Source organism: Pseudophryne corroboree, chromosome 4 (assembly GCF_028390025.1).
Source record: "Pseudophryne corroboree isolate aPseCor3 chromosome 4, aPseCor3.hap2, whole genome shotgun sequence".
NCBI classification, from domain to species: Eukaryota; Metazoa; Chordata; class Amphibia; order Anura; family Myobatrachidae; genus Pseudophryne; species Pseudophryne corroboree.
This window is the reverse complement of record NC_086447.1, coordinates 452,517,282-452,530,734: the sequence shown is the minus strand read 5'-3', so window position 1 is coordinate 452,530,734 and position 13,453 is coordinate 452,517,282. Positions and strand designations below refer to the sequence as shown.

General features: G+C 45.3%; 1 protein-coding gene across 4 annotated transcripts in view; it reads right to left on the bottom strand.

The window, feature by feature from the left end:
- Window positions 1-13,453, bottom strand: part of CASP8AP2 (caspase 8 associated protein 2) — a 158,859-nt gene that overhangs the window by 37,454 nt on the left and 107,952 nt on the right. For all 4 annotated transcript variants that reach the window (XM_063916987.1, XM_063916986.1, XM_063916989.1 and 1 more), the window contains exon 8: window positions 9,532-12,145. In XM_063916987.1, coding sequence (XP_063773057.1) covers window positions 9,532-12,145 — 2,614 coding nt within the window. The remainder of the gene's footprint in view (window positions 1-9,531; window positions 12,146-13,453) is intronic.

Below are 13,453 nucleotides of genomic sequence, written 5' to 3'. Positions count from 1 at the left end.
ATAATAACCCGATTTTTGTAACTATGTACAAGTAATGCAGATAATCCGCACTTGGGATGGGCGCCCAGCATCCACTACGGACTCCGAGAAATAGAATTATCGGTAAGTAAATTCTTATTTTCTCTATCGTCCTAGTGGATGCTGGGGTTCCTGAAAGGACCATGGGGATTATACCAAAGCTCCCAAACGGGCGGGAGAGTGCGGATGACTCTGCAGCACCGAATGAGAGAACTCCAGGTCCTCCTTAGCCAGGGTATCAAATTTGTAGGATTTTACAAACGTGTTTGCCCCTGACTAAATAGCCGCTCGGCAAAGTTGTAAAGCCGAGACCCCTCGGGCAGCCGCCCAAGATGAGCCCACCTTCCTTGTGGAATGGGCATTTACATATTTTGGCTGTGGCAGGCCTGCCACAGAATGTGCAAGCTGAATTGTATTACACATCCAACTAGCAAAAGTCTGCTTAAAAGCAAGAGCACCCAGTTTGTTGGGTGCATACAGGATAACAGCAAGTCAGTTTTCCTGACTCCAGCCGTCCTGGAACCTATATTTTCAGGGCCCTGACCACATCTAGCAACTTGGAGTCCTCCAAGTCCCTAGTAGGCGCAAGACACCACAATAAGCTGGTTCAGGTGAAACACTGACACCACCTTAGGGAGAGAACTGGGGACGAGTCCGCAGCTCTGCCCTGTCCGAATGGACAAACAGATATGGGCTTTTTTGAGAAAAAAACCACCAATTTGACACTCGCCTGGTCCAGGCCAGGTCCAAGAGCATGTTCACTTTTCATGTGAGATGCTTCAAATCCACAGATTTGACTGGTTTTAAACCAATGTGTTTTGAGGAATCCCAGAACTACGTTGAGATCCCACAGTGCCACTGGAGGCACAAAAGGGGGTTGTATATGCAATACTCCCTTGACAAACTTCTGGACTTCAGGAACTGAAGCCAATTCTTTCTGGAAGAAAAATCGACAGGGCCGAAATTTGAACCTTAATGGACCCCAATTTGAGGCCCATAGACACTCCTGTTTGCAGGAAATGCAGGAATCGACCGAGTTGAAATTTCTTCGTGGGGCCTTCCTGGCCTCACACCACGCAACATATTTTCGCCACATGTGGTGATAATGTTGTGCGGTCACCTCCTTTCTGGCTTTGACCAGGGTAGGAATGACCTCTTCCTGAATGCCTTTTCCCTTAGGATCCGGCGTTCCACCGCCATGCCGTCAAACGCAGCTGCGGTAAGTCTTGGAACAGACATGGTACTTGCTGAAACAAGTCCCTTCTTAGCGGCAGAGGCCATAAGTCCTCTGTGAGCATCTCTTGAAGTTCCGGGTACCAAGTCCTTCTTGGCCAATCCGGAGCCATGAGTATAGTTCTTACTCCTCTACGTCTTATAATTCTCAGTACCTTAGGTATGAAAAGCAGAGGATGGAACACATACACCGACTGGTACACCCACGGTGTTACCAGAACGTCCACAGCTATTGCCTGAGGGTCTCTTAACCTGGCGCAATACCTGTCCCGTTTTTTGTTCAGACGGGACGCCATCATGTCCACCTTTGGTAATTCCCAACGGTTTACAATCATGTGGAAAACTTCCCCATGAAGTTCCCACTCTGCCGGGTGGAGGTCGTGCCTACTGAGGAAGTCTGCTTCCCAGTTTCCATTCCCGGAATGAAAACACTGCTGACAGTGCTATCACATGATTTTCCGCCCAGCGAAAAGTCCTTGCAGTTTTTGCCACTGCCCTCCTGCTTCTTGTGCCGCCCTGTCTATTTACGTGGGCGACTGCCGTGATGTTTTATCCCACTGGATCAATACCGGCTGACCTTGAAGCAGAGGTCTTGCTAAGCTTAGAGCATTATAAATTTACCCTTAGCTATATTTATGTGGAGAAAAGTCTCCAGACTTGATCACACTCCCTGGAAATTTTTTCCTTGTGTGACTGCTCCCCAGCCTCTCGGGCTGGCCTCCGTGGTCACCAACATCCAAAACTGAATGCCGAATCTGCGGCCCTCTAGAAGATGAGCACTCTGTAACCACCACAGGAGAGACACCCTTGTCCTTGGATATAGGGTTATCCGCTGATGCATCTGAAGATGCGATCCGGACCATTTGTCCAGCAGATCCCACTGAAAAGTTCTTGCATGAAATCTGCCGACTGGAATTGCTTCGAAGGAAGTCACCATTTTTTTTACCATGGCCCTTGTGCAATGATGCACTGATTTTAGGAGGTTCCTGACTAGCTCGGATAACTCCCTGGCTTTCTCTTCCGGGAGAAACACCTTTTTCTGGACTGTGTCCAGAATCATCCCTAAGCACAGGAGACTTGTTGTCGGGATCAGCTGCGATTTTGGAATATTTAGAATCCACCCCTGCTGTTGTAACAGTATCCGAGATAGTGCTACTCCGACCTCCAACTGTTCCCTGGACTTTGCCCTTATCAGGAGATCGTCCAAGTAAGGGATAATTAAGACGCCTTTTCTTCGAAGAAGAACCATCATTTCGGCCATTACCTTGGTAAAGACCCGGGGTGCCGTGGACAATCCAAACGGCAGCGTCTGAAACTGATAGTGACAGTTCTGTACCATGAACCTGAGGTACCCTTAGTGATAAGGGCAAATTTGGGACATGGAGGTAAGCATCCCTGATGTCTCGGGACACCAGATAGTCCCCTTCTTCCCGGTTCGTTATCACTGCTCTGAGTGACTCCATCTTGATTTGAACCTTTGTAAGTGTTCAAATTTTTTTAGATTTAGAATAGGTCTCACCTAGCCTTCTGGCTTCAGTACCACAATATAGTGTGGAATAATACCCCTTTTCTTGTTGTAGGAGGGGTAATTTAATTATCACCTGCTGGGAATACAGCTCGTGAATTGTTTCCCATACTGCCTCCTTGTCGGAGGGAGACCTTGGTAAAGCAGACTTCAGGAGCCTGCGCAGGGGAAACGTCTCGACATTCCAATCTGTACCCCTGGGATACTACTTGTAGGATCCAGGGGTCCTGTACGGTCTCAGCGTCATGCTGAGAGCTTGTCAGAAGCGGTGGAACGCTTCTGTTCCTGGGAATGGGCTGCCTGCTGCAGTCTTCTTCCCTTTCCTCTATCCCTGGGCAGATATGACTCTTATAGGGACGAAAGGACTGAAGCTGAAAAGACGGTGTCTTTTTCTGCAGAGGTGTGACTTAGGGTAAAAACGGTGGATTTTCCAGCAGTTGCCGTGGCCACCAGGTCCGATGGACCGACCCCAAATAACTCCTCTTCCTTTATACGGCAATACACCTTTGTGCCGTTTGGAATCTGCATCACCTGACCACTGTCGTGTCCATAAACATCTTCTGGCAGATATGGACATCGCACTTACTCTTGATGCCAGAGTGCAAATATCCCTCTGTGCATCTCGCATATATAGAAATGCATCCTTTAAATGCTCTATAGTCAATAAAATACTGTCCCTGTCAAGGGTATCAATATTTTTAGTCAGGGAATCCGACCAAGCCACCCCAGCTCTGCACATCCAGGCTGAGGCGATCGCTGGTCGCAGTATAACACCAGTATGTGTGTATATACTTTTTATGATATTTTTCCAGCCTCCTGTCAGCTGGCTCCTTGAGGACGGCCCTATCTATAGACGGTACCGCCACTTGTTCTGATAAGCGTGTGAGCGCCTTATCCACCCTAAGGGGTGTTTCCCAACGCGCCCTAACTTCTGGCGGGAAAGGGTATACCGCCCATATTTTCTATCGGGGGGAACCCACGCATCATCACACACTTCATTTAATTTATCTGATTCAGGAAAAACTACGGTAGTTTTTTCACATCCCACATAATACCCTCTTTTGTGGTACTTGTAGTATCAGAAATATGTAACACCTCCTTCATTGCCCTTAACGTGTGGCCCTAATAAGGAATACGTTTGTTTATTCACCGTCGACACTGGATTCAGTGTCCCTGTCTGTGTCTGTGTCGACCGACTAAAGTAAACGGGCGTTTTAAAACCCCTGACGGTGTTTTTGAGACGTCTGGACCGGTACTAATTGTTTGTCGGCCGTCTCATGTCGTCAACCGACCTTGGCGCGTGTTGACATTATCACGTAATTCCCTAAATAAGCCATCCATTCCGGTGTCGACTCCCTAGAGAGTGACATCACCATTACAGGCAATTGCTCCGCCTCCTCACCAACATCGTCCTCATACATGTCGACACACACGTACCGACACACAGCACACACACAGGGAATGCTCTGATAGAGGACAGGACCTACCAGCCCTTTGGAGAGACAGAGGGAGAGTTTGCCAGCACACACCAAAAACGCTATAATTATATAGGGACAACCTTATATAAGTGTTTTCCCTTATAGCATCTTTTTTATATATTTCTAACGCCAAATTAGTGCCCCCCCTCTCTGTTTTAACCCTGTTTCTGTAGTGCAGTGCAGGGGAGAGCCTGGGAGCCTTCCCTCCAGCCTTTCTGTGAGGGAAAATGGCGCTGTGTGCTGAGGAGATAGGCCCCGCCCCTTTTTCGGCGGCCTCGTCTCCCGCTCTTAACGGATTCTGGCAGGGGTTAAATATCTCCATATAGCCCCCGGAGGCTATATGTGAGGTATTTTTAGCCAAAAATAGGTTTTCATTGCCTCCCAGGGCGCCCCCCTCCCAGCGCCCTGCACCCTCAGTGACTGCCGTGTGAAGTGTGCTGAGAGGAAATGGCGCACAGCTGCAGTGCTGTGCGCTACCTTAAGAAGACTGAGGAGTCTTCATGCCGCCGATTCTGGACCTTCTTCTTGTTTCAGCATCTGCAAGGGGGCCACCGGCGAGGCTCCGGTGACCATCCAGGCTGTACCTGTGATCGTCCCTCTGGAGCTAATGTCCAGTAGCCAAAGAAGCCAATCCATCCTGCACGCAGGTGAGTTCACTTCTTCTCCCCTAAGTCCCTCGTTGCAGTGATCCTGTTGCCAGCAGGACTCACTGTAAAATAAAAAACCTAAGCTAAACTTTTCTAAGCAGCTCTTTAGGAGAGCCACCTAGATTGCACCCTTCTCGGCCGGGCACAAAAATCTAACTAACTGAGGCTTGGAGGAGGGTCATAGGGGGAGGAGCCAGTGCACACCACCTGATCCTAAAGCTTTACTTTTTGTGCCCTGTCTCCTGCGGAGCCGCTATTCCCCATGGTCCTTTCAGGAACCCCAGCATCCACTAGGACGATAGAGAAACAAACATTGTTTGATACCTGAAATTGTGCATTCGGATGTCTCCAGGACGCCTACCGGAGCATGTCCAGCTCCTCCGAAACTGGACAAGTCGCTGTCAAGTCTCACTGGCGCTGGACTTCTTTACCTGCAGCACCAGACGAACTGCTGTACAATGCGCCTCGATATCCTGAGACCCTGGTTCAGACTCCACTGAAAACAGACATCATCAGTGTCCTGGACATCTCTCGCCCCACGAGAGGCCTCTCATCCGCAGAGTCGCGTAATATGGAGGTTAACAAGCTCCTTTCAGAAACCTGGAGAGGAGAAATGACGTACAAGGTCTCTGGTTAACAGTGACATTACCTGCATAAGCCGAGCTGTTCAAACAGGAGTGTCCTGCATCTGCGTGGAGGGCTAAGCAGATGGCTGCACTGCACAATCCACACCTAACAGGGATTTCTCTGAGGTGATACCAACGAAAAAAGAAAGGTCTGTTAAGGAAGCGTAGCCCTATGTAATGTCTGCACTATAACGTGCAGTGACAGACACGTTTCAAATCAACTTTCTGAAGCAGCAGAGACTTGAACCGGTAGCGCTGCGTTGCGATTCAGGAGTCTTAGTCACTAGGCTATAGGAGCTCCCCTTAAAGTTGGTTTTCAAACCCGGATCTCCATGATCCGATGTCCCCGCTACTAGCGCACTGAGCCACCGCGGCTATTTGTCTGATGCCACCCACATTCCCCCAAATTACCAACAGACTTATTACCAAGTGAAACAAAGGAATAATAAAGGGAAGGTAACACCCGCCCTGTATGTAGTGTACTGCTAAAATAGGAAGATGCAATACATGTTTCTCAGAGGTTCCGCTGGTTTCCCAAAATAGCGGCCAGCCTGCGAGAAAAGCCGGGGGAAAATGTTATATGGCAAGGCGGAGCTATGTGTTATTATAAAACATTGCGGAGGTGTTTAGACTATCCACTATATATGGTATTGTAACAGTATATATATATATAATATATATATAGTGATGAACCAGGGTTCCTATGCTTAATATGCACTGCTATTAGACTATGCATACTGGAAGCATTAATGAGCTGAGCCACAGCTCCTGATATAGAGCAGGCTCCTAATCTATAGCCACTATGCCTTGGCTATAATGACAGCATTTGGGAAACCACGGACTCATGGGATTTGAACCAAGGAACCCACCATCATGGCCAGTACAGAAAGCAGCTACAAGCCCACTACACTACTTAGGCTGTGTTGCCTCTGGGCTATGAGACTGCCCTGCATAGCAAAGCGGGATTAAGTTCCTCCCCCTCCCTCGATTTCAAAGTTTAAATGTAATGGTGAGCTCCCCGTCTCTCCCTCCAGCAATGTGTGCAATGGCTGGAGAGCGGGGAGCCCGCTGTGCAGATTAAACAGAGCAGTGAGCGCCCCCGTATCCCCTCCGGCAACGCGTGCAGCGGCCGGGGAGCGCTCGCTGTACAAAGCGGGAGTTAGCTCCGCCCCTCTCGTTTCGGCGCCTATTTTAAAATAACCCGCTTAAGTTTAAACGAAGCGGGGAGCGCCCTGTATCCCCTGCCGGCAATCTACGCCGCAGCCGGGGAGCGCCGAGTCCGCTGCACAGAGCGGGCGCTGTGCAGAGTGGGCTGAAGCTCCGCCCCCCCCCCTCAATAGCGCCAAGTTTAAAGTAGCAAAGGCGCCTCTGGTTTCAACCACCAGACAGTGACTGGGAATAAATGTGCTATTACTCATTGCACAATAAATGCCAGTAATCATATATGGTACACTGAAAAACATGGTTTTAGCAATAGTAAAATTATATATCAGTGTGGAGGGGGAGAGTCTGTACTCACCACTGTCCTGTACTCCTGCTGCTTCTATGGAAGTGATGGAGTGGCCCCGACACGCGCCGCACGCAGCGGTGTCCGCCAGGATCTTGACGGAGTGGCCCTGACACGCGCTGCACGCAGCGGTGTCCATTCATACTCACCGCTGCCTTGCTGCCAGGATCTTCTGCCGACGGAGCAGCCCTGACACGCGCCGCACGCAGCGGTGTCCGGCCAGTCTCCGGAGAGCTAGTGTCTCCTTCAGCCAGGGCCCATCCCGAGCCGCACGCAGCTGCGATGGGACCCCGAGGCAGCTCCCGCGGTGCAGACTGGCAGTGGCAGAGCTGCCAGTCTGTGAATGTAAGAAAGAAAAAAGAAAAAGAAATAAAAAATCTTCAGAGAAGAGCCAAGTGACCAGCTCACTCGGGCACTAAAATAAGACTGGCTTGGAGGGGGGACATAGTAGGGGAGGAGCTAGTCACATGGTTATAAATTTAAAGTGCCAGCTCCCAGTTACTGCCTACTATATCCCCATTGTATCTGCACTCCAGTGGCCCCTAGTGGATGAAGGAGAAAACCCCAGGGATTAATCAGTTACTGTCATTTACAGTGGTTATTTGAATACCCCTATAGCGTGGAAGGTCTGCGATTACTGCAAGGAAGACCTGACTAGCAGGTATATTCAGGGTTTTAAATAGTGTTTCCAGTTTTAATTTTAACTGAAAAAGCAATACATAATTATTGAAATAATATCTGGAGTGCCTGAAACGTAATAGTCTATATACACTGCTCAAAAAAATAAAGGGAACACTAAAACAACACATCCTAGATCTGAATGAATGAAATATTCTTATTAAATACTTTGTTCTTTACATAGTTGAATGTGCTGACAACAAAATCACACAAAAATTATCAATGGAAATCAAATTTATTAACCCATGGAGGTCTGGATTTGGAGTCACCCTCAAAATTAAAGTGGAAAAACACACTACAGGCTGATCCAACTTTGATGTAATGTCCTTAAAACAAGTCAAAATGAGGCTCAGTAGTGTGTGTGGCCTCCACGTGCCTGTATGACCTCCCTACAACCCACACAAGTGGCTCAGGTAGTGCAGCTCATCCAGGATGGCACATCAATGCGAGCTGTGGCAAGAAGGTTTGCTGTGTCTGTCAGCGTAGTGTCCAGAGCATGGAGGCGCTACCAGGAGACAGGCCAGTACATCAGGAGACGCGGAGGCGGCCGTAGGAGGGCAACAACCCAGCAGCAGGACCGCTACCTCCGCCTTTGTGCAAGGAGGAACAGGAGGAGTACTGCCAGAGCCCTGCAAAATGACCTCCAGCAAGCCACAAATGTGCATGTGTCTACTCAAACGATCAGAAACAGACTCCATGAGGGTGGTATGAGGGCCTGACGCCCACAGGTGGGGGTTGTGCTTACAGCCCAACACCGTGCAGGACGTTTGGCATTTGTCAGAGAACACCAAGATTGGCAAATTCACCACTGGCGCCCTGTGCTCTTCACAGATGAAAGCAGGTTCTCACTGACCACATGTGACAGACGTGACAGAGTCTGGAGACGCCAAGGATAATGTTCTGCTGCCTGCAACATCCTCCAGCATGACCGGTTTGGCAGTGGGTCAATAATGGTGTGGGGTGACATTTCTTTGGGGGGCCACACAGCCCTCCATGTGCTCGCCAGAGGTAGCCTGACTGCCATTAGGTACCGAGATGAGATCCTCAGACCCCTTGTGAGACCATATGCTGGTGCGGTTGGCCCTGGGTTCCTCCTAATGCAAGACAATGCTAGACCCCATGTGGCTGGAGTGTGTCAGCAGTTCCTGCAAGATGAAGGCATTGATGCTATGGACTGGCCCGCCCGTTCCCCAGACCTGAATCCAATTGAGCACATCTGGGACATCATGTCTCGCTCCATCCACCAATGCCACGTTGCACCACAGACTGTCCAGGAGTTGGCGGATGCTTAGTCCAGGTCTGGGAGGAGATCCCTCAGGAGACCATCCGCCACCTCATCAGGAGCATGCCCAGGCATTGTAGGGAGGTCATACAGGCACGTGGAGGCCACACACACTACTGAGCCTCATTTTGACTTGTTTTAAAGGACATTACATCAAAGTTGGATCAGCCTGTAGTGTGTTTTTCCACTTTAATTTTGAGGGCGACTCCAAATCCAGACCTCCATGGGTTAATAAATTTGATTTCCATTGATAATTTTTGTGTGATTTTGTTGTCAGCACATTCAACTATGTGAAGAACAAAGTATTTAATAAGAATATTTCATTCATTCAGATCTAGGATGTGTTATTTTAGTGTTCCCTTTATTTTTTTGAGCAGTGTATGTTTACCTCCAGAAATTAAACATTCAACAGATAAATAACAGAACATGACTAGATGATAGTGATAGCAGCACCTTTTTTTCTTTACACCAGTTTTAGTAAATGTACATGTACTGTAAAATATTCAAACACAAAATGAATGCATTTGCAATAGTCACCTTGTCCAAGAAACAACCACTTCTCCTTTCTTTTTAACGACATTCTTTGCAGGCATACTACTTGGTGAGTGCTCGGAGTTTATAGTGCCATCACGGACTGCTTGTTTGTGTTTTCTGTGGGACTTCTCCGTGACCAAGAGATCGCTTCCTTCTTCAGGCTTACTTTGCCTGGGAGATTTACTTTTAGCTTTAGTATCATAAGAAGAAGAAAGTTTTGCCCGTTTTGATGAATGTTTCTCATTAGACCCTTTCCTTTTCTTTTGGGCTAAACTAAAATCCATACAGTCAGAATTGGGATTTAAAGGTAATCCACCTGGACAGATAACTGGAAGGCTAATTGTCTTTTCTCTATAGCTCTTGTCACTATCTGTTGGACCGTTTTCTGCAGAAGTTGCATCAGTTACTTCAATTTCATTTGTTGTTTCTAAAGTGCATGTAGAATTCTGGCTTCTTTTTTCAGGCGTTTTAAATACAGATTCCATGGCTTCAGATGGACTTTTGCTATCTGGCTGTGGACATGTAGATGTTTCCACACTCTTTTCAATGTCTGATAAACTGGAGTCAACAGTACAGGGTACTACAGAATCGCTATGTGCTTTGGTCTTTGCATCTGCCAAGGCTTCCATTTCTTCAACATCCCTTTGTGCACTTTCACTAAAAGCACTGCATTCTACAGTTTCCAATTGTCTTGAGGAAGTATTATCAGTCTCATCAACAGATGAGGAATCAGATAATGGGGAGCTAGAAGACACAGCACGTCTTATTTTAACAATGAAGTGGTCATTAGATTTCTCCATGATAACTGCTTGCATTGGTTCACTGGGATGGCAATGGAAGCTACCAGGTTCACCTACATTATCCAAGGAATCGGTGCATGAGTTGTCAGAATCTAAAGTTAGATGTATGTCTTGCTCAATGGCATCCTCTTCTTCAAGAAGAGCATCTTCATTGCAATGTGCATTAACATCTGATAAAGATTCACCATCACAAACTGGTCTAAGAAAACTGAGATGAGAATCAGATTTCAAGGGGGAAGGAACAGTTAGAGACACTGCAAGATCTTCTAGTAGAACTGAAGAGTATGAGCTCAGCCTTTCCTCCGTGCTGGTTAGGCACTTACTGGTAGGGATCTCTAGCAAACAACTTTCATCAAAAACATCTGGGTTAAGTACAGTCTCAAGCCTTGGTAATGTATTGATATGTGGAGGAGAAATGGAAGACCAAGAAAAATGTGCCTTTGTTGGAGTTTTATTCTCAACCATGGAATCTACACTTTCATATTTCTGATTTGATGAACATTGTTTTTCTGGAGTACCATAAAGCCACAGGTTTTCCTGCAGGGCGTTAATCTCTAATTGGTTAGGATCATGCAGCAAACTTTTAAAAATGTCACCCATATGGTCATCACTGACCAAGTTAAAGGATAAACCTGTGGAATTTTGTTGGCCTTTCTGAAGTCCATTAGAAAGTACAGTCTTGCCAGTAGAATGGGGGGAATACTTGGACGGTGGACTGATGTTATTAAAAACTGTATTACCATGCTCAGATAGACAACCAACCCTTACTGAATCTTTCAAAAGTTTATTTCCAACACTGGTGTCATCAGCACTTTGTAGTTTAGTATTTGAAACATTTGTGCGACTACAAAATTCCAGTTGTCTAAGACATGGCACAGATACAGACTGTGCCAAGCAAGCTTTCGTCTTCAAATTGCTGCTTTTTTTAGAATTTTTTATATGATCAGATTTTTGGGTTCTTGCACAAGATGCAGTTTTGTTTTTTTGCTCATCACGATCATTTTCTATTTTGCCCATGTCACAACGTTTTAAAAGTATATCCTTAATGGTATCAAACAAAGAATCAAGCTGTTCTTCTACAAATTTCCATAGTCTTTTCTTCATATCTATGAGACGTTGATCAAAAATCCGATCTACAATCCCATTCTTTTTCATCTGTTTCAGCTTGTACTCAATGTGCTTACAAAGTTTGTTTTGCAATCGCTGTGGAGAGGAACATAAATTGGACCAATCCAGGTTGCTCACCAGAGTTATAAAACATAACGTTGCAGCTTCAATTATCCGATGGAACTGGGTAACTGGAAACTGTATTTTAAATTTCATATATTTTTTTCTTATATGCTTTCTAATAATTCGCAGCATCTGCAATACATCTTGTATACTTGATGGTGGAATGATCTTCAAAACCCCTTCAAGGCAAGAGTCTGCAGTTGGCTTTATTCGTTTAGCAGTTGGCACTGGTGAGGACTTTGTTTGAGACAAGTTTTTTTCTTTTTTCTTCATTTTGGAAACCAGATGCTTTGGGGTTTTTGCGTTGGATAAGGATATTAACTCGCTCACCAAACTTGATGTTATCTTGCTTACAGTTGACTCTTTACCAAGGTTTGTTTGACTAGTACTACTTATGGACTGAAGTGCTTGTTCGCCAATCACCACTTCTTCTTCACTCACAATCTCCCCTTCTTCCACTTCATCAGAAGAAATCTCTATAGGAAATTCAGAGCACAAGTTTGTTTTAACTGGCTCACAATTTTCCTTATTTAATTCCATGGACAATGATAGACCGGGATTGGTTGTATGCACATCTGATGGCTGATCTGAAACAAGAATAATCAAATACACAAACACATTAAGCATTTGTTAACATTAAAATTCACCACACAAACAACAAGCTTGAAAAACATTCAAAATGAGCTCTAAAACTTTTTTTTTTACATATAATAAATGTGCATTGCTAGTTTTTGGTCACCTTTCTTGTACAACCCAGCATGTGCCAGTGTTTAAGTCAGTTTAATAAAGGGTAGATAGCAACCATGTACTTACAACTCTTCAAATTTTATTTAAAAGCTACACTAGGCTTGTTTTTCACTGAGCAAGTGATCTCATGGCTAAAGGCCTGATTATGTACATTATATACACTACTAGGTTCAGTGAAGTTGTGCAGTCAATTGAATAGGAAGTTTGTGACACTATATGTGGCACCAGTATTCATTGTATCTTCATGATATAGCTGCTCTGCTTAACTTGGCTGCTGCCGAAGAGTTCACCTTGCTCACTTATGACAATACTCTCGCAATACAATATTCTGGTGGGTTCTTTTTAGGGCTTGGTCTCGCTTATATCGGTGTTTAAAAGCTAGACATTTCTACGGTTCTGAGTAGTACTCTTACATTGTGCAAACAGTATACCGAATTCTTAGTGCTCCTTTAGGACTGTTCATTAAGAATGCAGATGGTAATTAGTCATAAGGGTTGACCCTTTTCCTCTCAGTATGTTATTCCATAGAAATAAAGGTCATAAGATAAAAAAATAAAAACAACCCTGCTCTTTACTTTGTTGACATCAGATGAGTAAATGATGTACTATTATTTTGTAAAAAAAAAAACACAACAAAAATTATATACAATAATGACACTAAAGAAATATGCTAACTTGATACACCAGTGGAAAAAAAATGTTGCTTATCCTTATTCTACCAAAGACTGGATTATTTTATTGCTACTTTAGGAAGTGTTGTTGGTGGACGCTGCATTTCCTTAAGGACTATGATCTGTTCCTTATAAAACAAAACCATCAGGAGATGAATATCTAATGCGTTGTAATTCCACTGGTTTTGGAAATTAGAGGTGCTCTATACATGTAATATGCACTGTGCAATTTAACAGCCTGTTTCATTTCCTGGATTACGATGGTGTGTGTATATATATATATATATATATATATATATATATATATATATATATATATATATTTATTTATTAAGACAGTATGAACAATTACTGAAACGAGAATCTCAGCCAAGTTCGCTCTAGATCAGCTGAGTACATTTCCATCAACATGACCTAAGATACTTTGTAAATCACTAAAAATCAGTAGTCTAGAGGGCAGATTCAATTCAATGCATT